At 31.4% G+C, this 27,107-nt stretch overlaps 2 protein-coding genes across 4 annotated transcripts; one reads left to right on the top strand and one right to left on the bottom strand.

The window, feature by feature from the left end:
* Positions 1-5,465: 5,465 nt before the first annotated feature.
* Positions 5,466-11,303, bottom strand: LOC143072539 (RIIa domain-containing protein 1-like). The gene is made up of 4 exons (XM_076247529.1): positions 11,124-11,303; positions 8,556-8,632; positions 6,713-6,759; positions 5,466-5,647 (listed from the first exon to the last, which is right to left on the bottom strand). The coding sequence occupies exons 1-4, from the start codon at positions 11,238-11,240 to the stop codon at positions 5,550-5,552; spliced, it is 339 nt and encodes a 112-aa protein (XP_076103644.1). The 5' UTR covers positions 11,241-11,303; the 3' UTR covers positions 5,466-5,549.
* A 2,748-nt stretch (positions 11,304-14,051) lies between these two features.
* LOC143072538 (uncharacterized) lies at positions 14,052-27,063 on the top strand. Of its 3 annotated transcripts, none has more exons than XM_076247527.1 (4): positions 14,052-14,160; positions 18,243-18,409; positions 23,493-23,883; positions 24,508-27,063. In XM_076247527.1, the coding sequence occupies exons 2-4, from the start codon at positions 18,274-18,276 to the stop codon at positions 24,959-24,961; spliced, it is 981 nt and encodes a 326-aa protein (XP_076103642.1). In that variant the 5' UTR covers positions 14,052-14,160; positions 18,243-18,273; the 3' UTR covers positions 24,962-27,063. The 3 variants fall into 3 exon arrangements, with proteins under 3 accessions (XP_076103642.1, XP_076103641.1, XP_076103643.1); XM_076247526.1 differs by lacking the exon at positions 14,052-14,160 and adding an exon at positions 14,423-14,651; XM_076247528.1 differs by lacking the exon at positions 14,052-14,160 and adding an exon at positions 17,063-17,211.
* The last annotated feature ends 44 nt before the right edge of the window (positions 27,064-27,107 follow it).

Here is a 27,107-nt window from a genome sequence, read left to right as displayed (position 1 = left end):
TATTTAAGAAATAATTGATGCCAGCTAAACTTTATTGTAGTTTTAACATGGGTAGGCATTATATTCGTGATTATTTTTTCCAGAGCGATAGCGAGGGCTAAAATAACACAAATATAATGCCTACCCATGTTAAAACTAAAATAAAGTATAGCTGGCATCAATTATTTCGATTCTGATTAGGACAATTATGGTAATTTCTATGTTCGCTGTGTATAAGTGTACAGTATTTGTGTAGGCTATTCCATCAACCTCCCTGTCGATTTTTATCCAACTAGTTTTAAACCAGTTTAATTTCGCAAAGTTGTATTTCTAAAATTTAAAGTTGAAACGGAAATTAACAAATTTATGAACTTAAACAATATCTGTGTCACAATATAACAGAAAAGTTATAATTCAACGTCTTTTTCTTTGAGGTCAATTTCTGACATACACATTTTCAAGTCAGTTGTCAATGGCGGTGGACGCACAAGAAGAATCAGGTAGGTCGATCTTTATTTACTAAATTAATTGTAAATGTTCCGCTGGTTATTGTAGCTTTGGTAAATATGTTCATATCTGATAGAGGATTCCTTGATAAAGTTGTGCTGACATTCAAGACTTGGCAGGAGGGGCCCTTTGACAGAGATTCATTTATACTTGCGTTAGTCCAAATAATTACGACGTCTGGCAAGGCTATTTTAAAAAAAATTCTGGGATGCCTTCCTACAACGGCGTTCCAGAAAGAAAAAAAAGCCTTGTCAGACGTTATAATTATTTGGACTATACTTGCGATAGCTACACCCTGTAAAGTTGATGAAAGGGCACGCCTTTGTGCATCTGACGATTTCAAATGCTGTATTACATGATGATTAAAATTAATACTGAGTGACAATCTTGTTGCATTTGTAAAATGGATTGGAAACCTTGGTGGTATATTGGTAATTACGCCTATTTTTTTTTATAGGAGATTGGGGTTCGATTCCCTGCTAGGGTCAATCCATTTTATCATAAATATGAAACAATTTTGTCATTTCAGTACAACAGTTATAATTAACCTATACTTTATTTTATATTTTATCGTCAGATCATATGTTTCAATGAAATTATTATATACATGCTTTTTAACAGGATAGATGAAACATATTTTTCAGAGGGAGGGGTTTTGGATTTGAACAGCCAACATGAACATTGCGGTATCTAGGTCAAATATGTCAATTTCGAATTGTAACACATTGTTGTCATTGTAAAAGTATTAGTAACAAAATGTGTATCATATTTTAGTGTTTGAAAATGTCCCAAGCTAATGAAATACATTAAATGTGTATACCAATTTGATAAAATTCATTTTTCTGCCGTAGTCAGTATACGCATGTGTAAACTAATTTTATTGGATAATAAAGTATGGTTTCTTTACAAAGCTAAAGAAGCACGTCATATTAGAATCTGAAATATAAATATTTCCACAGGAATAAATATTACAGTATATGTTCCTAACGGAATAAATGGTATAGAATATTTGTTCCAACAGGAATAGATATTATGACAATGTTTATAACAAAGTTTCCATTGGAACTTCTGTTAGGCGGAACAAATATACGTTGACAATCTAACATAAATCCTCTCAGTCATGATGCATATTTAGAGCAGTCACTATGGTATACTAAATATTTGTATTGCACTACTAATTATATGATAGAGATTGAAAATACCAGGTACATAGTATTATTACTTTTTCTGTTTTCAATAGACAACCCACAGTATCAGTTCCTGCTGACAGAAGCACAGAGGTCAGCACAGTGTCAATCCGCAGATGACTGCAAGAATTGGTGCTGGCCTTTTACGGGATGTGTGTGTAAATGAAGAAGACACTCAAGCATTATAAATGTCATAGAAAGCCATAGCACCAACTAATCAACCAGATATTGTGCAATACCGACTTGTATATATGATTTTTGACAAATTGGGTTTGTGTATTTGTTGGTAGATTGATACAGTCATAAGGCATCATCTATTTACATCTAAAAGCAGATTTTATGTTGGTAACACATAACACTTGAACAAAGAATGCATGCAGATTACCTGAAAATAAGTGTTGGATTAAATATACTGCCTTAAATGAACATAAACAAGCAAACTTATATTGATATATTTATCTCTGGTACTTGAAACTGTAATCTATTGTAATTTGATTTTCAGTTGTTCAGCAGGTCATACAAATTACGCCAGAAAAAGATCCCAGGTTACAACAGGCCAAAATTCATAAAGTGATACAGGAACATCTCAAAGGTAATAGTGATAAAGTGATACAGGAACATCTCAAAGGTAATAATGATAAAGCGATACAGGAATATCTCAAAGGTATTAATGATAAAGTGATACAGGAAGATCTCAAAGGTAATAATGATAAAGTGATACAGGAACATCTCAAAGGTAATAATGATAAAGTGATACAGGAACATCTCAAAGGTAATAATGATAAAGTGATACAGGAACATCTCAAAGGTAATACTATTTACTTCCTGAACAAAGTAATCAAACATTTGCAACTGAAGTTTTTTTTCTTCGTTTAATGATGCAAGGACATTTTGTTGTTTTCTTTCTGTGTATTTATCTTGGGACAACACTAGATTTCAATATGGAAATTAACAAATCAATTTTCAAGATTGAAATCTGATAAGCTAATAGAATGAAGAGGTTTTAAATAAAGGACAACGCGTAACAGAATATAGCATCCATTTCAAAATTGTTAACAAGTTACCATATATGTAACATGCTAGACATTTTCTAACTTCCTTGGTTTTGAAGAGGAAAAATTAGAGAATTAACAAACAAAATTATTTCATTTTAAGGTGGTATGGGAGTCTAAAATAAAAATGATAGAATTTGTTCATACTTTGCCAAAACGTTGTATCTATTGATACATGTTGAAAAATATAATAAAAATGATAGGTCACCGCGCATTTTCTCAAGCTACAGGACGGGACAAAATGACACATTTTGTATGGATTATACAGGAAAAAACACCATTTTGTGATTAGAAACTAAACAAAATGATAGAATTGTTAAATACTTCAGGAAAAGACAGCTTTCAGACACTGCTTTGAGAATATCAAAAGAAAAGATAGGGTCACCGTACGTTTTTTCCAGCTAAAATACAAAATAGGAAAATTCCACACAGAATCCTTCAGAAAATGCACTTTTTTAGAGTTACCTTCCCTTAAAATGCCAATTTAAAAAAAAAAAAAACCAACCAAAAATAATTAACATTTGCAAACATATCAATATTTAGAAGTTATATTCTTATAAATTGGTACTTTTAAATGAAAATGTACATTTAACATCTGCTTTCCTGCATCAAATTTTGCTAACTTGATGGAAAATCTGGACCTTTGGTTCTCTGTTTTTTACAATCCAAGATGGAGGAAGACACCCATAACACCTTAACAGGGTTTACAGACACCACAAGCAAAATATGTACCAGTAAAACAAGGCTAGCTTCCAGTTTAACACGATGAATAAGTTAACATATTACAAAATTTAAGCAAAACAAATAAACCATTTAGATTCAAAAGTATGTTGCTATCAATGATTTTTTACTGACAGGAATCATTACGGTATCTCATTCTCTATAGCTTTCAGGGGCTTTGTCTCTTTCGAACCCACTACCAGCAGGTGCTTTAACATTGAGCGGTTGACTAACCTCATATTCCTCGTCAATGTTCGGGCGTACAGGTAAAATGAACCAGCTACGCCACTGGCAATATGCCCTTTTGCATTGAAGGATTAAACTTGCATTAAGTCATGTTTAGACCCTTTATACGGTAATAGAAACTAAAGAAGTATTGAGTAAACTTGCACAGGACTTAATCGAACACAAACCCAATACTAGTACATAGAAAAAATAAAAATTATCAATGGTCAGGGGTTTTATTCCTGTTCTTCATCTTGATAGTCGCTGGACGGTCTTCAATTAACACAAAAGAACCATTAATACCATAAAACAAGGCCAAGATTGTCCCTATATAGTGTCGACTTGAGCAGTACTTAAAGTAATACTTAAATACTTCACGGTCACTATATTAAAATTCAGTCTCAAAAAATCACCAAAGTCTAAACATAATACAAGACAAGAACAGACTGAATCGGTATTAATGATTTTAGAAAAACGATTTTTGACTTATCCTACATATCGGTCTTTTGAAGTTCTCCCTAAAACCTAAATATCTTAAATCATATTGAATCTATATAATTTGCTTTGAAACCAGAATATTGTCGAAAATAGCTACACATTAAATGCTTTTCAGAGTAAGAAAGAGTCTGGAAAATGCTTAAAATGCATGATTTTGCTTCTTTTTTTTTTTGATCGAGCTCCTTGGGGCCTTGAACGAATATATTTTGCCTCACTTGTAAAAGAGTCTAGTTACGGCTCTGATGTTTGTATTTTTTTCAAAGTTGTAGTAAAAATCAGGCTGAAGGTATACATTTTTTAATCGTTTACATTTTTATAGCTAGTATTCGTTATTGATTTTGCTCATTGTTGAAGGTCAGATAAAAGTTTAAATCAAATTTTCATGGACTTTGATCCACTTTTTAGCTTCCACCCTGACGAGCCATATAAGCTGTTGGTATGCTGTTGCACCTACTGCACGTAAACTTTCACATTTGCATCGTCTTTTCTGAAATATTTTACCCAATTCATATGTGACAGGATTATTATCCTAGTAATCAATGTATTGAACATAAGTTCAAAAAATTCCTCAATACTATATATATATTCATTTTGGGTGTCAATATTTTTTAGGCAAAACAAAACAAAACTGCAAAAAAAACGAACACAAGAGTGATTTTTTTTTTATATGTCATGATTATCTGTTCATTTCTAGATCTATGCTTAATATTTATTTCAGATGACATGGTTTTCACACCCTGGTGACCCTGCTGTTTTTCATAATTATTTAAGGAATGACTAATATTTTTTCTGTCTATGAAGAAATAACATAAAAAAAATTGAGTGCACACTGAATAACGTGCGTAATAAAATAGCCAGCCAGATTATATGTGAATTTGGAACAAGCACAGGTGCAATCAGGAGGTTTAGACTTGAAGTCATCAATATTGAGATCCTGCAAAATAAGGAGGTATTTTCGGATGAACTAATTTATGATAAAGGATCTTAAGTTGACCCCATTGACCTATGTTGGCCAAACAAAATTTGAGAAAACATCTTTTCTCTTTTTCATCTTTTCCAATGCGAACTGGTTTAGAAATCTGTGACTTTCAATATCCGACATGATAGCTGTAAGTTTGTATTGGTTTGATTGAGGGTTTGTAACAGTGGTTTCCAAACATAAATTGAACAGATAATGAAGTTTTGAATGGGGTAATGAATAAAGTTTTGTGCAAATGTGATGAATACCTAATGGCAAATGTATAAAAGGCAGCAAGTCATTAATAGAAACTGAGATCAATATATATATATATATATATATATCTTAAAACAGTTTAATATTTTTTATACAATATTCAACATTATACACAATGACAATAAATATGAAATAACAGCAGTTCCATTATATTTTCTGTAAAATCCTATTCTGTTTCATTCTAGCTTGTCTAATCTCTAATGTTTTCTGTAACTGTCCTGGTAATTCTGTATTTGTAAAATGATCTGCAAAACAACATTAAAAAAATGAACAACCATATACATGCATCTTTGATTCCATGAATAAAATCTTAAAGAAAAACTACAGCAACTGAGTAGGGTACAATTACTAAGTAAATGTGTTCTTGTATCCAATTTGTGTAGCAATCAGACTCATTTAGGGTTAAGATGAGGGCAAACCTACAAAAATGACACAATTCATGCAATGAAAAAGAGAGATATTAGTTTGACTTTGGTATGGGTTGATATAAATTTAAGGGGGCTCTATTTTTTTTCTAAAAAAAAGTAACTAGGTGACTACAATGACACTGTCATATTCTTCTTATCTAAGGGACGGCATCAAAAGTTCAAAGTTCAATGTTGGGATAAAAAACTTTAATCACATAGTTTTTTTTTCACTGACCCCCCCCCCCCCCCTTTTTTTTATACTGTAATTTTATATTGCCAATGAGACAATCATCCACAAGAGACCAAAATGACACAGAAATCAACAACTAAAGGTTACCGTACGCCTTTTTTTTTTATCATACATTGATCTTTTAATGTCATCCCTAAATGGCCTCTAAAAAATATCTGAATTTACTTCCTGAAATTTTAGTACTGACAATCAGTCACATCAAACATACATGAAATAAATAGTTGAAATGTTAAATTGATCAATGATTATTACTTGAAAAGTTTCATTAGATTGAAATAGCCTTTATACTGTAATTTTATATTTCCAATGTAAAAAAAAAAGTAAGTTTTCTGTTGTTGTCTGTCCCATTTAAATCTACTCTTCAATAAAAAAAAATCCTTTTTTAAATGACCCTATATTTGCTTTCATATGTTTTCTTTTGTGTTTTTCATGATTTAGGGATGTTTTGGTAGAAAGGCTCAATTTATAAGCAAGATTATAATAATTTATATTTATAAATATATCTGTTAAAACAATCACCAAACGATACCTATAAATATCTAAATTAACAAAAAGTGGTATTGAGAATGTGAGATGACTTTCTTTATAGTGTTCTACCACTTACATGTTATATCAAGTATTCTAATATACAAGTCATCTTTAAATTCACTCACCTGCAGCAAAATCTCTTATGTTTTCAGGTCTTTCTTTTAATACTTCTCTGAATTACAAATATAAAAAGACATAGAAAATAGTTACCGGTATATACATTGTACATGTTAAAAATGTATATTGGTTTATTTGTGTACAGTGTTTCCTGTTATTGACAGACTATAAAGAAAAATATGAAATATAAAAAAGAAGATGTGGTATGATTGCCAATGAGACAATCATCCACAAGAGACCAAAATGACACAGAAATCAACAACTAAAGATCACAGTACGGCCTTCAACAATGAGCAAAGCCCATACTGCATAGTCCGCTATAAAAGGCCCCGAAATGACATGAAGTATAGTCTGTCATTGAAATAGGTGACGCTTTTATGTACATGCAGATGCCAACTTACAATATCTATCTTATTTTTAAAAGTGTATTTATTTGTACAACATAGATCATGTCAGATACAGAGATCACCATAGTTAAATTTTCAAGGAGTGGTGTGTATAGTTTGCAACAATATAATTTTTAATCTTGAAATGACTTCTAGCAGAATTAAAAAAAATATATACCTGTACATGTTACCAGTACATATGTTTGTTTGCATGTACATGTATCTTATATTTTTTAACTAACATGTAAAAAGTTAATTATAGTCACTGAAAATTAATGACCGTTAAAGACCGTCAGCAACAAATTAATGACCAGTTGCCTCAGGTGGAGGCATAAAAAAGTTATGATTGTTTCTAAAGAAATCGAGAGGTCTTCAAAATCTAAGGGTTGAGGAGTACCACACTTAAATGGACAGGTATGAAGTTATCCCTAGAGGTTTATTTAGCAATTACAAAAAAGAATCATCCCAATTTATTCAAATAATCTACCAGCCTTATTCATTTGCCATTTTTGTATTGTAGCCATGGCAAATAAACTATAATGGAGTTTCATAATGCCATGCTTCTATACATGTACCTCATTCCCCCTCCCTTTCACCATCCCACAAATAGTGTAAATTTTCTACTGTAATATATTTTCCCATTTGAATGGTTTTACACTAATAATTTTTGGGGCCCTTTATAGCTTGCTGTTCGTTGTGAGCCTAGGCTCCGTGTTGAAGGCCGTACCTTAACCTATAATGGTTTACTTTCATAAATTGTTACTTGGATAGAGAGTTGTCTCATTGGCACACATATCACATCTTCCTATATCTATATATGATGAAATATACATTCAATTGTTCCATACAAACTCAATTTACATAAACAGTAAGAGTCATTTCCAGGCAAGACATATATACATTTTGTACATGTCATGTCTTCAAATTGTCAGGATACAAAAGTGATTTATTTAATTCTTGGATCCCCTTTAATATATATGTAGATCTGTTTGTTTCATGAGGGTATATTTTTTCTTCTTTCTTTTGAATTAAGGACAAACTGTATCGGCTGGAAAGGGTTGCATTTTCTTATTTTACATTCTTGAAATGAATCTTCAAAGAAAAAACTCAGTCAACTGTTTCACATAAATAAATTGTAAAAACAAGTTTAACATTGTAGCTTTGGGTTTTGGACAAAATTTTGTCATGTTATATGTAACAAGGCATGCTTTTTAATTTTTGTTTTACAAATTCAGCAAATTTGAAATTTTGAAGATATATTATATATGATAATATCTTCATTTGAAAATTTCTCTTTTTAAAATTGTTTTTATAAAAGCCAAATTAGAAAAAGATACATGTAATAATCAATTAAAATTAATATTATGTCTACAACCGTTTTAAAATTTTCCATCCATTTCATATTACAGGCAGATTATAAGCAAAGAAGGGAGGAGTCACTAAAATTACTTGAACAGTCACATACCCAAGGAATCCTGATAATAAGCATTCTACTTCTGGGTGGTCTCTTAGGTATTTCTCATTTTCTACTCTGGTCTTTTTCTGCAATAGATAAAATTTATATTAATACATACATGTAACTGAATATATAAAAGTATAATGTCAGCCTCTGAAGCACGTACCTAATAGAGTCTTGATTAGGGATTTCCTATTCAGAACTAAACTACTGTATACTATACAATCATGTGCTTTCATAATTTTGGTTGCATATTTTTGTATTCCTAGTTTTTTTTTTAAAGTTATTCAAAACTCTTCAATTTCATCTTTTTTACTTCAACCCTTAACTACATGTATAAAATAAACAATGTATTTTCTTTTATACATGTATATATCTGAAATGTAAAGAATTGTATTTTTAATGTACATGTATATATATATATATATACAGTATAGTGTAAATCCAAACTCTAGATGTGAACATGTACATTGTATGTGCTTTTTCCAAACAAATCAGCAGAAGTTCAGAAAATTAAATATTCTCACCACAGTAAGTCAAGAGTCAAACCCACCTATCTAACTGTCTCCTCAAATTGAATGGTTCGTACCTTAGACTTTAAATCTATCTAGAGCTTAAACTGACTGGGGATCATCATTCAGCTATGTTATTTTAAAATAGGCTGGGGCGTTTGGGGTTAAACATGTTGGCGTAGGTAAATAATATTGCCGTGAATTTTTTTTCTCATGAGAATGAAAGAGTATTCCTTTTCTTTTCTTTCTGTATAGTGAAATAGACGTCAATACTTTTTTGCTCAATTCTGTGTCGATTTGAAGGTGTCATGATTGTCTTCCTCAGCCTAAGCAATATGTAACTGTAATTTGAATTTCAAAATGACTGAGCGACAGTTTTTAGACGCACAGGTCAACTCCACCATAGCGAATGACATGACTTTGATACATGTAATCAGTAAATTCCAGCAAAAAAATTTCTTTATAAGTAAAGAACTGTTAAATACTTAAGTACACAGGAAATGGCAAAGTTCACGGTCGAAGTTTAGTCTCATTAATCATTTTACACAAACAAACAAAAAGTCAGAGCAAAGGGGGGACGCCCTCTACGCCCCCCTCTGGATCCGCCACTGAGTTGTCACCAAAAAATACGGTTTCACATCAAATATCAAGTAAAATTACTGTTTTTGACACTTTTTGAGCATTAATTATGATAAAGAAATGTTGATGTTGTATAGATTGAAATAAACAATTAATTAGCCCATATGCCACAATGATTGCCTTTTTCGAGACAGACTTTAGAAAGGATTTTTTTAACCAAACCTTGCTAGAATTAAAGAAAAGTTATTAGGACAGTATTTTTTGGTCCAAGAAATATAGGTTCACATTGCTTTTCTTACCATGCTTCATGTGATTTGTACTTACAGAGCTCCAGATAAGAATTCACAAATTGGGGTTTTTACCCCTCTATTTTATATTTAATTGAGTGAAATTGTTTTTCAATTGCATTATTAATTCCAGTTCATCCCCTCAAGCAAATATCAAATTGGGTTTTTCACCACCAAGCTCCTTAATGTAATGTTGTTTTTTTTATTAACACGATATTGAATATGCGTGTTCACTCATCAACTAAAATGAAATATATACTCTTGTACTAATAAAAAATTCACTATGTCTTTGTCTAATTTTATTTACATAAATCTGGATTTACTTGTCCCTTATTAAAACTTTTGATTTCCAATGCTCACTTCATATAAGTAATTAAAGGCACATAAACATGTCTGCACTCGCCATTGCACGACCCCGTGTGTTCAAGTGACGCTTCCTGACAACACTAGCTGAGTTTTGTTATCATCATAATCCTCTCAAAAATAAACTCAAACATGCTAATCTATTCAATATTTTTACCGGAAATTTACTTTCATTTTAATTCATTGCAAAGTGGTACAACTTCAATCCCGAGAAGTTTGAAGAGAATTGTGATGCCATGGCTAACGTTAATTGGATTAAAAGAGAGAAGATCGAAATGTTTTCATCACCATGTGTACCTTTAAGCCACATGGATCCTAACAACAATCTATTTATAGAACGAAAGGATATTTCCCATTTTCAATATTACATAAATAGATTTACGCAACGACTATGTAAAAGCGTTAAGAACTCATGGTTTTGACAAATTATTGGGTTTTCCTTTGCATGAATTGGCATAAATTGAAGGAACTGAATTTTTGGCTCTCCCTTGACACCATTTGCGAGTATGGTCTTAAAAAATGATGATAGTCCGTCGCAAGGGAAAGATAAATGGCTGACCCATGTTAAGAGCGAGCCATGTATCTCTTGCGCAAAAAAGACACCCTAGGCTTGTAGATTTTGAAAAAAAGAGCAGGCTAATGCCGCTACAAGGCAGCACTCGTACCCACAAAGTGGAAAGGGATTAATATAAGTTGCAATTACTTGTTTCCCAATCCACTATAAATACATATGTTTAAACTAATAGACGACAGTGCTAAAATATGTTTATCCAAGGATTTGTATAGTAAGATCTTACTATACAAATCCTTGGTTTATCTCATTTAAAAATTAAAACCTTAAAATCATTCAGTTTCTGTTGTTGTTCTTTGCTAAGTGCTCCCAAGTCATCTCCACGACCTAAATCGTATGGTTCCATTCCATGGGGAGGCTTATGTTTTGGTTGTTCTGTCATTTTCTTTTTGAAAAAAAATATGTTGTTGTTGTTGTTGTCTAGGGAGAAATTTGATGTACGCGACACACCGCTTACGATCATGAAAAAAAACTGTATATCTAATATACCAGCAAAATATTTCTGAAAGGCTATCACTACAACGGACTCAAAACGAGACAGAAGATGAGATCTGCCAAAGGATATCATACTCACAAGTTGATGACAAAATAACAACGCCATGACAGTTGTCTTCAAAGATGTGAGATGCACTTATACTGGCATGGAAATTTTAACCGGCGCCGATGAAGTTCACCATTTAATCATTTTCAAATAAATATAGCCGCCGCGTATCTCACGTACGGCTTCCAAGTATTAAAGTTTCATTCAGTGTATTTAATGTACGTGTTAACTTAAATAAGTAAATCAACCTATTAAATTTTAGGAAAACTGTATTTAAAGTCGACAAACTTCATCAGAAGTTATGATATCGTGACCAGGCCTGCCAATGATCCAGGAAAAGAGTTGTTAACATGTAGAAAAATAGAAATATGCACATGGTATATTGATAATGATAAAGATAACCAATTGGACAACTACCCAACAGAGGCTGAAATTCATAGGGAAAAACAAATAAAAGGTCTCCTTTTATTCATTTTTACTATTAAAGGTATTCGTCATATTTTTTTCTCTCTCAGCAAATCAAATTCCGAGTGTGACATTCCGTTATTGTAATCAAGACCCACTGAGTATTTACATGCAACAATCATATTTTTTATAGATGCATTGTAAAAGCAGAAATATATATAACGGTGGACTGTGATAAAAGCAAACAAACACAATTATATGTCTATATGTCTTTCTATGTTAATTATGATGTTACACTAAGGGTGAAGGCTGGTACATATTAAAACGTGTACACCCGCTGCATTTGTTTGAACCTTTCCTAAGTCAGGTACCTGATGTTCGGGTACGAATTAATGCTACAATAAACATCATTGTCCAATATATTTCTAGAAAAAATAATCCGAATGGGTGTAGAGTTGACCATGCATTAGGAAATTTAGGTTAGTTGTTGTATGCTGACTATACAATGGCAAATATTGCATTCATAATCAGGACGAGAACAGATTAACAATATCGATGAATATTCTTAATAAAGTGTAGATATAAAAGGACGGCAAAATTTATACAAACACTGAAAAATGATGCCGTTATGCTTGATACGGACCTAAATTGCATGCAACATATAACCTACGGTCACATCAAACGCAATTGCAATTTGAAGGGTTTTTTTAACGCGCAGATCAGCAAGCGTAAAAGATGCAACAGATTCAAACTTTATTCAGGTCGGACGTGCAAGCAAAGTATACATTTTACAACACAAAAAAAAAACACGGAATCCTTCATATACATACGAAGGTAGGAGGCAAGGTAGCAATTTGTTTACACCCAATTAAGTAAATTTTTGAAGAGCTATGTTAACCATTTTATTTCAACAAGCAGAATCCAGGTGAATTTTGATACACATCAGCAGCTTAGAAGCATTAATTAATGGGACACTAGCCACGAAATATATTGGTTCAATCCGGCATTGATGAAAGTAAAATAGTAAAATAGGAATAAGCTTTTAGCAACAAGTTTGATTTAATTTGTCAAAATAAGATAAGAAACATCACTGAAAAATTATTCACTTACAAGTGAATAAATCGACCTTTAAGTTAATGAATCTGTTTCAGAGTCATGTGAACTTTCATTTAACACTTTAGCTAGCGATGGGTTACATATGAATTATGCGTGTTCATTTATGAAAAGAAAAACATGTCAACATTGAAAGTGACACAAGGGTAAATTATTTGATTGACTGATTCGATCTACAAAAGTCATTCCCTTACAGCTAAAAACGATGACTAACATATTTTTAACCAATTATACTATGAATTCAAACAGACCTAGAAAAATCGCATTGCACGAGTTGGTTATATATTTATAATTATATCGATGTTTTAATTATATCGGATTGTATGACCGTCGTCAGTCTTCGGAGGTCACCTTGGGGGTTAATTGTAGACTCAATTTAATAAACACGAAATACTGATACTGTTATCGACCCCATGCATTATTGCTTAAAATTGCTTATTTTACTCTTTTTATGATTTGGATATACGTTTTCTATGTGAGAATTTGATCTAAATCGGTGAATATGAATTTGACAGCTTAAGCCCCCTTTGTGTTAATACCTATTGTCATTAATTATATACAGCTCATCGCATCATATAGTTCTATAACTTCTCTAATTTATCTTAACGTTGGTTAAGATGATAAACCGAATTGATCATTTACATAACTTTGTTTAAATAGTAGATGCTTGAGACACAATCAATATATATGTACTATCGGAAAAGATCCAGCCACTTAATGCATCAATTGTTCAATGAATATACGGGTACATCATAGCCTTCATTGCGCTGCATGGTCGACTCCTTATGAATACCTGTATAAAAGCCTAGTTTTATTCTAAATATACAGTATGTGAAAACCATACAAACTAAATAACGGGAATACAAAACGAAAATTTAACAGAAAAAAGAGAACAATAGTTGCTAATGGAATGTTTCGTAATACTATAAATCACGTCTCGTATGTCAAGAATATAATAGTTAGAAATATCGACATAAAGCTATAGTTACAAGTCTTAACAAACCAATACACAAATTGTGAAAAAATAACTAAAAGAAAATCAATGCGTTGAAAACTTGAACGGGTCACGAAATCTCAAACGCTCGTTTCACCTTTATGATTCAAAAGACAAGTTTCCTAATCAATAAACCTTAAAGTATTTAAACTTGAGAGAAATCTAAGTAATACTGCGTATTGATGTTCTTAAAACTAAATGCTAATTTCCTTAACTAAAGTAAAACGGAATATAACCAACTTTAAAATGGTGAGTTTTAGACTTTAAATGTTTCTTTCTAGATACAAAGGGTTTACCAATTATATTTATTGAGAACTATTTAGGTGTTTCTTATTAAGTTTAAACGGATATTTTCTCAATTCATTTAAAAAAAGCTTGCAACTTAACTTTCTCTTAATCATTAAATCCCTTGAGTAGACGGTAAGCTATGTGTTTCCTTAATACGGCCAATAGAAAACAAATATTTACTTAGCAAACATACGAACTTTCTTTTACGTTCCATACGTCAAATAACCTGTTATTAATGAGCCTCTTAGACTAAATTCTTAAATATAAACTTTTTATCGAGATATAACTCATTCAATATGCAGAGTTGAAACTTTATAATGTGAATAAGGTTTAAATATGTAAATCACATAGACGTTCAGTGTGTCTGAAATGAAGTATCCAAACTATGGAAGTACAAGTGCACGTGGCTCACGAGAAAAGAATTACACGGGATTTGGGGACAAATGTATGCTGTAAGTTGATATTTTATCTTTTGAACACATTTCTGACGTACTCATACAAATGTCAATAGAGCAACGACATAAACAACTATAAGACATATAGTACGTTTGATTTCTTCTTGGTGATTTTGAAGATCTTAAAGCAATATGTATACTGCTTGTCAACTCAAATTTTTCGAGTCCATGTTTAGCTAATAAGAGATAAAAAATATTAACTGTATTTCAATTTCAATTAAAGACTTTCATCTCTGTCTTAAAAAAAATAATAACTCTTTTCCGTCAGTCAGCAAACAGTTAACACTTGCTAAAAAAGACCTTCCATGATAATACAAAGGGTAACTTGAATTGATCAATTCTTTTAGCGGTTGGCATGAAAAGTAGAAAGTGTACATACATAATATTGATGATAGAAGCAGTTCAATCTAGAGGTTGCTTTTGGTATGTTAACTCGTGCTTAGCTATATTTAGAGATATGTAATAGAAAAACATTGATAAATGTAATATTTTCTACAACTGAAGTTGTATTATTTGTGTTTAACCTCACTGCTTGCATATATATATATACCAGTAGTTATACTTGGAAAGTCTGTTAATGCAAATCTTGTACTCTTGTATTTATGGAATACAACAAAAAGTATTCAACACAAGGAAAGGAACACTTTGAATTCCATTTAAAAATTATGCATTTATTCCGTCTGTTTTTTTTTTCTATTAAGCATATGTGGCAGAACTTGTTATGATTTTAACAAACATTAGGACTTTTGACAGTAAATGTAGATTAGAGTCCCATGTTACTAGTATGTGTTCCGTCCCATGTTACTATAGTATGTGTTTCATCTCATGTTACTAGTATGTGTTCCGTCCCATGTTACTAGTATGTGTTCTCACGGTTCCATGTTACTAGTATGTGTTCCGTCCCATGTTACTAGTATGTGTTCCGTTGACAATACAACAACAACAAAAGCTACTATACTTGTCAAAATGTATTAAAATGATAAAAAAAAAAAACGAGGGACATCATACCACATTACGCCAACTGATTTATAGATAAGAAAGCATTAAAGACAAACAGATTGAAAATTGTCGTGTTACCATGCCTCAATTCAATGTTATAATGGATACAAGCGACATTGCTTTATTTGATAGCACTTAAATGGCTCGTTTAAAAGTATAAAATTCTAAATTGCTTTCAATACATTTTCCTATAAATCTCTTCAGACTTAAAAGTAAGACTAGTGTTTGTTTTACACTCTACAGTAGACTTTGTTGATCGTCTTTTAAAATTAAAAAGCACGACTCTCATTAAAGCAATATATATCATAACTCAATTTTTGAAAATTATATTGTTTAATATGAGAGAACAAAATTGACCTTTGAGAAACAGCTAAATATATACAGTACTTTTTACAAAAAGGTCTATAATATATGAGTTCTGACATTTCCGTTTAAATAGTTATTTTATTGTGCAACAGTCTTTCAAACAACCTAGTATTTAACGGTAAACTTTTTTTACATACTGACCAGAAAGAACCTATTACGTCTTAGACTCTTACTAGAGTCAATAATACGGACGACCTTTTGTGCATAATTTGCTTTATATTAGCAATTGGGTAAATCTCAAACAAGAGGTTTATATTGAAATCATATAATGAGGAGTTTCATAGATTGTTTCGAATATTCTGTTAACAAAGAATAGGAACAAACTGTGTAAAATAAAATAGGCTGAACGACCTAGCATTTTCGACGAGCAGTTATAACGTTTTGTTGGTCAATTTTTTTGCCGGCCTTTCTCAATATCTTTGCTTTCGTTGCATTTTCAACTTTCAAATAAAAGTTGATACAGAACAAAACGTTCTGTTCGGGGTTACACTAGTTCATTTTACGTTAACTACCAGATTTATTGAGAAATGAGGGGAAAACGTTGAAATATCAAAAGTAAAAGTACAAATAATACTGGTGATAGGTTCATCTAAAAAAAACTTGCTTGTCAAATTATGCAACAAATAATTTTAAATATAAACACTAGTTTTTCAATAGTCAATTAATCAAGCTGAATGCATTCATTTAAGACATAACAGTGACTCAACAAATGTTTTACTGTTTTCTTATGTATTTAATTTTTATATCGATATCTATTTACGCGGTTGTCAATAGATAGGTCTTAGGGGCAAGGCTTGAATGGTACACTTTACACCGATAACGAATAGATACGTATTGTTTAGGGGTAATTTAAAACGGCTTTAAAAACCTTTGCTTGACACAATAATAAAATGTTAATTTCACCCAAAATTTAAAATCGTTTTAAATATTGTTTACATATGTGATCTTGAGGAAGGCAAATTGCTGAAATTAAAGTTTTACAAATGAAAATCACAGGGTGAATGTGACTTAGTTTATCACTAGAAATCAATGAAATGGCGGAGAAATCATTGTAAAAAAGTTGACGTCTGTCGATTACATGTTTTGTTTAGATTTTAATAATCCTTGGGACAATTACTCCCGAATATTTCTGTGTATTATAGTTCAGTTTTTAGTTTAAACTAGTCATTTCAAAGGATATATTTTACCCTCTGTAAGTTAATAATAATAATAATAATAATAATAATAATAATAATAATAATAATAATAATAATAATAATAATAATAATAATAATAATTTTTTTTTTTATGTATTTACTTAGTATTATAAATTAATCAATTATTTATATATATGTTTGAGTTCAGTAGTATCCAGAATCCTCCTAGTACGAATCGGAATTCCGATATCTACAAGTAGAAATAGAAATATCGAGATTTTTATAGGAGGATCCTGGATAGTAGTAGAATGATGATTACAAACGAAGAAAAAAATAGATTTTTTTTTAATTTTTATCTCTAATGGAATAAACTACTAGTACAATAATAAAACTTCTTTGAATCAAATGTAAAGATGTAGGATACCATGATTTCATAAGAATTCATTTCGCAGCTACGGCCTCTTCTAAAACTCCTTCATTTTTTTTTTCTAAAATTTACTGTATCACAAGAAATTAAATATACGCAAATGTTCATGTTAGTGAATGATTTTCACGAAAGCTTGCATATTTAAATTTTTGTTTGCAATCAAGTATTAAACGTGAATATTATTATACTATCCCTTATTTTGTTTATCATTAAGGTTTTCATTAACATTACAAAATAATTCTCAAAAATCTAGTAAATACTAGAATCATAGCGATCTATTGCGTTAACTTAATACCCTTAATGCTCTTACATATTCATTTATTTATCTGAAACATTTGGGGGATATAAATCCAACAAATACAAGATAGCACAAATAGGAAAATATCCATTTTTTTTGCTCAGTATCAAACATAATCCGAAAATGACGACTTAGAAGTATTTTTTACTAATCTTAAGTTTGTTTTCTAAATTCACAGACATGAAACAAAAAAAAACATAATCGATGATTAAAAAATTAGAAACAGAAAGCCAAACAAAACGTTTTCTCGATGTTGTATATTACATTTATTTTATATAAAGCCTGGATAAGTTGTAAGTTTATGGTTTTATTCAATACAAAGTACCTTATTAAATTAATGCCTTACGCTTTCCCTTTTTTAGATGCAGTGAATATTTCTGTTGCCATGACAATATGCTGTGGCAAAATCTTGATGGAAGGATGACATCCCCTCGGCCGCAGTCAAGACGGTCGAAATCGTCCAGAGAAATTTATCATCCTGCTATCAAAGATCTAAGTGAACAAGCAGGGCTTACAGCACAATCATTATGTATGTACAGCATATTATTTAGATAACTAAAACTTTGCATTTTTTCTAGAAAAAAAATGCTCGCGACATATTGTTATGTTCTTTCCTCTAATTCTGATATTCCTCAATGTAAAAGAGGAATGTTGTCTCAATTTTATCTAAATCGAGAAATGCTAAAAATTATTCATTTTCGCGTTACAGTATGTTGATATACGCTTTTTGGAGCATGCATTTTTCTATAAAAAAAAAATGTTAAAAACAATCATTAAAATCATGAAAGCATATAGTTACTCAAATGCATCATGATTGCTAACTATTTAAATTACAGCAATTAAGCTACGCTTACAAAAACATATGAAAACAACATTGTATTCACTTTCAAGACAGTTAGACCAGGTTCATGAACAGTGTATCATAAAGAAAACATAAAATGTGAAAATCAAACAACAGTAAAAAAAAAAAAAAAACAATACAGAACGCTAGACAGAGTAAAACGAACCCCAACAAAAACTGAGGATGAATTCATGTGCTCAACAGAAGAGTAAGCCGTACCCACTCCATTAGTGACATCCGTCGTGTTTCATATCGTATACATGAAGGTGGACACGCATCTCATGTAATGCATACATCATTCATCATATGCTTTCAAAATCAGATCTATGAGTTACAGGAGGACAGATCATTGATAAAGTTATAGGTCAAAAGCTGCCTTTTATACCAACCAATTGATGTGACAATAAATACCCGACTATTTGGACTGTGCAGAAAATATAAAATATTTAAGAGCGAAATATTCCGTCTTGATTACATATAGTCGGAACGCCATTTTACCCAGCTATTCAATCTTGGTATTCATCCTATCAGGACAAATAAAAACCACATATTTTTAAGCTTCATAGAAACACAGATTATTATATTAATGTATCACAAGAGTGCATACAAAACATTGATGAAAGGGGCATTAAAAGAAGCATTACTGATTGAAAGAATCAGCCCCTTGACCAAGATTTACAACAATAAGCATAGCGCATACAGCCTCTAGGTTTGTGGTGTTCCCAAAAGTCCAAAATAAGTTTCCACATTCCCCGTTTCCTTTCTTAATTTTATTCCAGAACATTTGTTTTCTAGCATATCAACTGCTGGAACATATGCCACAATTATTAAATCGACAAACATTATTATGCAATTGTTTAAACACATCGTTGATAATACTTGCTAAATGTGTTCACAATTATGAAATAATAAGGTTTGTTAAATAACTGTACCATTATATATGGACCATATATCGAGTACTGCTCTACAAAATTTTGTAAAAATGTTATTATGATCTTGGGTTGATCTTTTTTTTTTTTGTATTGGAGATCGTTAAATGGTTTGCAGATCATTTTAATTGATAATTATCATGCTATACATAATGATCACTATTTTCAAACTTTGTTTTCTTTGTATTGAGAGAACGATTTTGTTTGGGTAAATGAATTGAACATTTAACCAACAATCGTGACATACTATTCTACCTTCCATTAGTGTGGTAATAACTCGGCCATATTTTATTTTCGTTTGACCATAGATGAAACTGCTAAAAAATGTTTGTAGGAAAATAATTCCAATGATTTTTCTCTTATCCGGTGCTTCCTTAGAAAGCTATTTGTATCTGGTACCTGACATTTTGCTTGGTGGTGAACACCAACTTATTTACTCTTTTTTATTCTGGAACAAATTAGGACTAAGTTGATTTTGTAAATTATGTTGTAGGGGGCTGAGTTTTGAATCCGATTCACATTTGCCTATAACTTGTTTGAAGAAGACTGAGTTAAATAATATGAAATAGACAACCTCTTTCTTGTTGCTATGGAAACTTTTATAATGTATGCACACAGGATTCTTTAAAAAAATCAATCAAAAGCAAGAGGTTTTTTTTTTATTATTATTATTAATGAGAAAATAGGATACATTCCTTGGAAAGGTGTATTGTTGTTTATACTTTTTTTCTATCATACAATTTACCAAAGAACCTCATTTGTTGATTTCCCTAGGTATTTTTTTTCGAAGATACCTTATTCAAACGTACGCTTTAAATTTGAATTACAGTTGAGCTATTTCTAGTCACCTTGTATCTCCAACAGACCTTTTTAGATTGCGTTCTGATAGTATAAATTAAAATCACAAAAATACTGAACTGCAAGGAAAATTCAAAAAAGAAAGTCCCTAATCAAATGACAAAATCTTACGTGGAAAATGGCGGATTGAACCTGGTTTTATAGCTAGCTAAACCTCTCACTTGTATGACAGTCGCATCAAATTCCATTAAATTGACAACGATGCGTGAACAAAACAAACAGACATAATAGGTAAAAATGTCAAAAATACAACAGCCAACATTGTGTTATAAACTTAATCACTAAATAAACTAAACACATTTATTCAAAAACCAGTTGTTGGCATGACACGGGTTATGTTCTTCTCATATATGTTATGATGGTATGATACTAAACCCCTAACGGGAAGGATTGTGCCTGATGTTCATATGATGAAATCATAATCTTTCAGTCAGTTTAATTGAAGTCTGGAGCTGGCATGTCAGTTAACTGCTAGTAGTCTGTTGTTATTTATGTATTATTGTCATTTTGTTTATTTTCTTTGGTTACATCTTCTGACATCAGACTCGGACTTCTCTTGAACTGAATTTTAATGTGCGTATTGTTATGCGTTTACTTTTCTACATTGGCTAGAGGTATAGGGGGAGGGTTGAGATCTCACAAACATGTTTAACCCCGCCGCATTTTTGCGCCTGTCCCAAGTCAGGAGCCTCTGGCCTTTGTTAGTCTTGTATTATTTTAATTTTAGTTTCTTGTGTACAATTTGGAAATTAGTATGGCGTTCATTATCACTGAACTAGTATATATTTGTTTAGGGGCCAGTTGAAGGACGCCTCCAGGTGCGGGAATTTCTCGCTACATTAAAGACCTGTTGGTGACCTTCTGCTGTTGTTTTTTTCTATGGTCGGGTTGTTGTCTCTTTGGCACATTCCCCATTCCCCATTTCCATTCTCAATTTTAGATATGTAACAATAAGCACAAAATTGCATATAGACCATGCATATTGGTATGTGTGGTTACTTTTAAGGTACCGAATGAAATCGTTGTTACTACTTGCCAAGTTTGTTCACAATTATAGAATTATAAGATTTGTTAAATAACTGTACCATATATCGAGTACTTCTCTACAAAATATATATTTAGTAATCTACAACTGGTAAAAAAATGTAATTGTGTTCTTGAGTTGATCTTTTTTTTTTTGTATTGGAGATTGTTAAATAGTCTGTAAATAATATTTGAATTAAAAATCATCATACAATACTTTAAAATTTATATGACATTATGGTTGTTGGTGAAACAAACTTATTTAATATATTCTTTTGGAACTAATAGGGAGATGATTTTGCAAATTACGTTGATTGTTCTCGAAGACTGTATGCTTTTGTTTATTGTTCAGTAAAAACCTACTTCGTCAATCCATTTCGAAGTTGTAGGAGACTGAGTTTTGAATCCTATTCACATTTGCCTATAATTTGTTTTAAGAAGACCGAGTTCAATCGTATGGAACAGACAGCCTCTTTCTTGTTGCCTTGAAACTTTTCAAATGTATGCGCAGAAGATTCCTTAAAAAATCAAGCAGTATCAGGTTATTTTATTAATGGGAAAATAGTATACAATAAACAGTGCAAATAGAACCAATAAAACTTTACTATAGATTTTCCCTTTTTTCCGTTGGTTGAAACAGTCTTACGGTTGATTGTATCAGTTTCTTTATGGCCTCCTCCCTTTTTGAATTTTCCTTGGAATTTGAATTTTCCTTGAAAAGATGTAATATTGTTTATACTTTTTTTCTTTTATACAATTAACCAATGAACTTCATTTGTTTATTTCCCATGTTTTTTTCCATCTCGAAGATACCTAATACTAGTATAAAAGTACGCTTTAAATTAAAATTACAGCTAGGCTATTTCGAGCCACCTTGTATCTCCAACCGACCCTTTCAGATTACTTTCTGATAGTATGTGTGGTTGCTTTGCCGAACGAAACTCTAATAAGATTTGATGCATTTTCAAATAATGGTTATTGTTTGTTACATGTTCCCGTTTGTACTTGTTGATGTTTAATTTTCCCCAGTGGTCCTCTAAGACTGATGTGTTGTTCATGATCAGTATTGAACTTTTAGACAGTCTTACGTATACGTTTGATTTTATCAGTCTTTTTGTGGACTCCTCCCTTTTTGAATTTTCCTTGGAAGGTGTAATTTCAATGTAAAAATATCGGAAATTGATGAGACTGTCATTAAAGTGAGAGGGTTAGCGCTATAGAACCAGGTTTAATGCACCATTTTCTACATTTGAAAATGCCTGTACCAAGTCAGGAATATGACAGTTTTTGTCCATTCGTTTTTGATGCGTTTTGTTATTTGATTTTGCCATGTGATTATGGACTTTCCCAATTGATCTTCCTCTAAGTTCAGTATTTTTGTGATTTTACTTTTTATTTATACTCTTTTTCTATTATACAATTAACCATAGAACTTCATTTGTTGATATCCCTTAATTTGTTTTTTTTCCTCGAAGACACTTGCTTCACGAACAGTATTAAGCTTTAGTAAGCAGCGAGAACCTTATCAAAATGTAAGAGTTGTAGTAACTTTTAAAAATGTACCAATCTTACCCCATATTGAGCCTTGAACAGACTTGAAATATTTACCACTTTATAATATTTACACGATGTAGCTAAGCACTCATACAAAAAAAATCAGCAGTCAGAATGCACATAAAAAAGACATAACAAATTGTTCACAAATAGATATGCAAATAATATTGGTAAAACAAACAGCTTACAAAGCTTGATAAAATACCGTATTCAAACAGACCTTGTATACAAAGACAAACAATTTAAATGTGTATTTGATCAGTTTTAATTATCTTTTGTTGATATCTGTATTTAGATAACACGCTAATCACATTTTAAGACACAGGATTTGAGTTTTATTCATGTTACGTTTTAATATTACAATATTATTGTTTTGAATTACTGTACCAAAGTATAATTTTGTATAGGTGTTGAAGAGGTAGGTCAGACGTCCCCACCATATTATGTCAACGGTGATGCGTCAGTTACCAGTAGTCACGACTGTGCTTCAAATGGCCATGATTTGACAATTATTCCTCCGGAGCCAGCAAGACTTTCCACTGCTTCGCCATTCTGTAATTCTAAGAAATTACCAGCGCTGTATGAAAATTCGTATAGCTCTTATAGACAACGTGTTGTGATGTCTGGGATACGCCTGAAATTGCTGAACACAAGTAGACGACCTCACAGCACGGAGCCTACTGGAATAATTGCTCCATCAATACCATACAGCTGTGCGAATGATCCAAATGGAAATGTTAGTTTTATCATTAAAAATACGAATTCGCAAATTGAAGACCAGGAACCAAAAGAGAAAAGGTTAGTTTTTTCGAACCTTCCCTTTTCTATCTACAGAATTCTTCATTTTTCAAAGCAAATTCAGTTTATTACACTAGAAGTATAATTGATGAAAGAATCCCTTTGCAACTGCTCCAACTGTTAGATAGTTAATTCACCAAAATGTACTGACCTAAACAAAAGTTTATTTTAATGAACTGCGTCTGTTATTATCAAAATGGCAAGGCTTAAAAAGGAAACAGTAAAGCTATCATTGGCAATAGATGACTGTTCCTATTTAATTTACAAAATTTTGGTTTTATTTTGCCTTTCAATTCCGTTTTTTACCGTTTCCAACTGTTTGATTCGAACGCCACTGGTGAATGTTATGTACAGGAAACGTGCACCTGGCCTACTAAATTCATAGGGTGCAACCAGTCAACTTTACAGCGGGAGGGGGGCAGTTATGAGGATCAAAATATTTCTTCAGGATAAAACCTTGAAGCTAAACGGTCGTTCCCTTAGCTTTGTAACTCTAATTAGTCTGCTATATACAAATGACGATAAATAATTGATTAGTCAACCAATTCAAGTAGATTAGGAAAATGAAATATGTATTTAGAATCAAAATTGTAGTTTATAAAATCTGTATAATTTTTATTTCAGGAAGATTCCCCATTACAACAACAAAACTAGATTCAAAAGTCATTCTGGCACACTCTTATCTGACGGTAATCAGGTTCATATGAACGTTTTTCATCAGCATCTTGTCAACATACATCCACTTAAAAGACAAGAAACCTCTTTATGGTTATCCAATGGCTTTAAAGTTCAAAGTTTCAAATCAAAGGGCAAACGATCACAAACTTATATCAAACCGAACACTGCAGAAGGACACTTTCGAAATAGAAGAAGCGCAAATGGGAAATTGTGTCGCGAGTTTAGTAGTCTACATCTAAAACCTGAAATTGAACGACAGAGAGAACTTGAAATGGTTTTAAATGACAGTTTAAAACAACCAACAGATTTAGGAGATGTAACTATTTCACCGTTACAAATACAAGGTGGACTTACTGGACCGAGTAGATTGGCTGCTGATTTTAATTTGCAGAAAGGTTGAAGCACCTTGTTCTTATTTAGGAAATACTTTTTTGCTTGTTTTTTGTTTCTGCTAATATAGTCACGCAGGAATCGATTTTGTGTATCACTGATAAAACAAACCTGCAGCTAAAACAATCGTACCAACAAGATTTAAATAGAAAGAGTTAAAAAAGTTTATTGTAATTTCGACTTCGACTGAAAAACCTGTTATACATTCTGAAAATAATTCAAAACGTGTTCAAACTATGCAAGTAAAAAACAGGAAATAACTTCTTTGACACGAATGCATACTTGCATTCCAGAAAGTTTTGTTTTGAGATATTAAAATTGGACCAGTTAAGCATTAGCAATGAACTTTTCATCCAGTATTATTTTCATATTACAAGTAGTCATAGTCACTGTTAATGTATTACTAAAACGTAAACATGCATGTAGAAATGTATATATGTTAGACTATTTATTTTTTTTGCAGTAGACATTTGAACACATTTTCATAAAATCATTAGGCCCTTTGCAAGCTTTTATTTTGATCATTAACTGGATAGATTTTTAGACATTTAAAAAATGGCTTCGTAACATATTAATCGGCTTTGTTTTTAATCAATTGACTATATATAGAGTGTTTTCGGCAAACAATAACTTCAGGTCGATTGTTTATTTAATTTACTTTATGACGATTAATGGTAAATAGACAATGTCGTAAAGCGTAAAAATGTACACAAGCAAAAAACGGTTTAAGATAAATAAATCAAAATACTTCAACCAAATTCTAATTAGATTATTAAAAAAATATGCGTCCGTGAGGTACAATTTAGGTGTACTGAGAATATTAAATAGTTCTCCTTATTAAACTTTCAATGAATAATTGATTTTGAAACGATCGATTTGGTATTACGATTAACTTGTTTTACTTTTTCATTACTTTTTATTAAGATTATGTATTGATTACCGACAATTCAAGGTTGTATAGGTTCAAACAGACTAGCTCCTACCAGTTTCAATTACTGCTGTTTGATCTTGAGAATTAAAAAGTAAATGTAATATATGGAAGATTCATCTATACAAACTGAAAAAAGACATAATATGTGGAGGTTTCAATGTTACTGAAATATGATGAAGAGTGAAGCCGGTAATGATAAACCGAAATAAAATTACGTGGACATTTTATCGATAGTATGTTCACGTTGATATCAAGTGATCCCGAAGACTGACACAATCCTATTAAGTTTTCGCGTAACTTTTCATGCTCCAGTATTTTTATATAATTTTCAGTATAAATATTAGTTATTTCCAACAACAGAATATTAGTGCTGATATTATTTTCTCGAAAAGTAAAAATGAACATTTCATATCTAATTTTCTAGCATTTTTCATATCATATCAATTTTAACTCATTGTCTATATCTATTTTGATTTTTGCCTGATTGTCAAATGAGTACTCAAGAACCACTTTACGACTGTTTCAAGTAACAACTACGATAACATATAGTTCATTCTCCAGGCGTTCAAAAATCGTATTGAGGTATTAACCATTGGTGCATTCATGTAAGCTTTGCTTTGCCTTTTAAAGGAAATTAGTGCTGTACATATTAATTTAGGACAATATAGAAACTATTTCGGAAATTGAATTGTAGTGTTACTGCGACACAGAAATGTTTTACAAACACAAATCAAAACACCTGCAACATTTTATTCGGATGTAGTAACAGTTATCAAAGGTACCAGGATTACAATTTAGTACGTCAGACGCGCGTTTCGTCTAAATAAGACTCATCAGTGTCGCTTAAATCAAAATAGTTATAAAACCAAACAAGTACAAAGTTGAAGAGCATTGAGGACCCAAAATTCCAAAAAGTTGTTCCAAATACGGCTAAGGTAATCTATTCCTGGAATAAGAAAATCCTTATTTTTTTTCGTAAAATTCAAAGTTATATTGTTAATAATGTATTATATTTACAGTAAGCTAACGTGAACAATTTGATACGGTTATTATTTTTACAAACTAATGAATGCTTCCGATTTTGCAAGATTATCCGATTTTTTTCTTCAATGAATTTCATTCATGAAATACAGCATGTAATAGTTTATAATATCATGAAAATAAAACCACAATGATTGTAATTCTAGAATTTTGTTGTGATAAAACCAACTGGATATTCTTACTT

The sequence above is a fragment of the Mytilus galloprovincialis genome, chromosome 4 (assembly GCF_965363235.1).
Source record: "Mytilus galloprovincialis chromosome 4, xbMytGall1.hap1.1, whole genome shotgun sequence".
Lineage (NCBI taxonomy): Eukaryota > Metazoa > Mollusca > Bivalvia > Mytilida > Mytilidae > Mytilus > Mytilus galloprovincialis.
The sequence above is the reverse complement of the archived record's forward strand: the minus strand, read 5'-3'. Positions and strand labels throughout refer to the sequence as shown.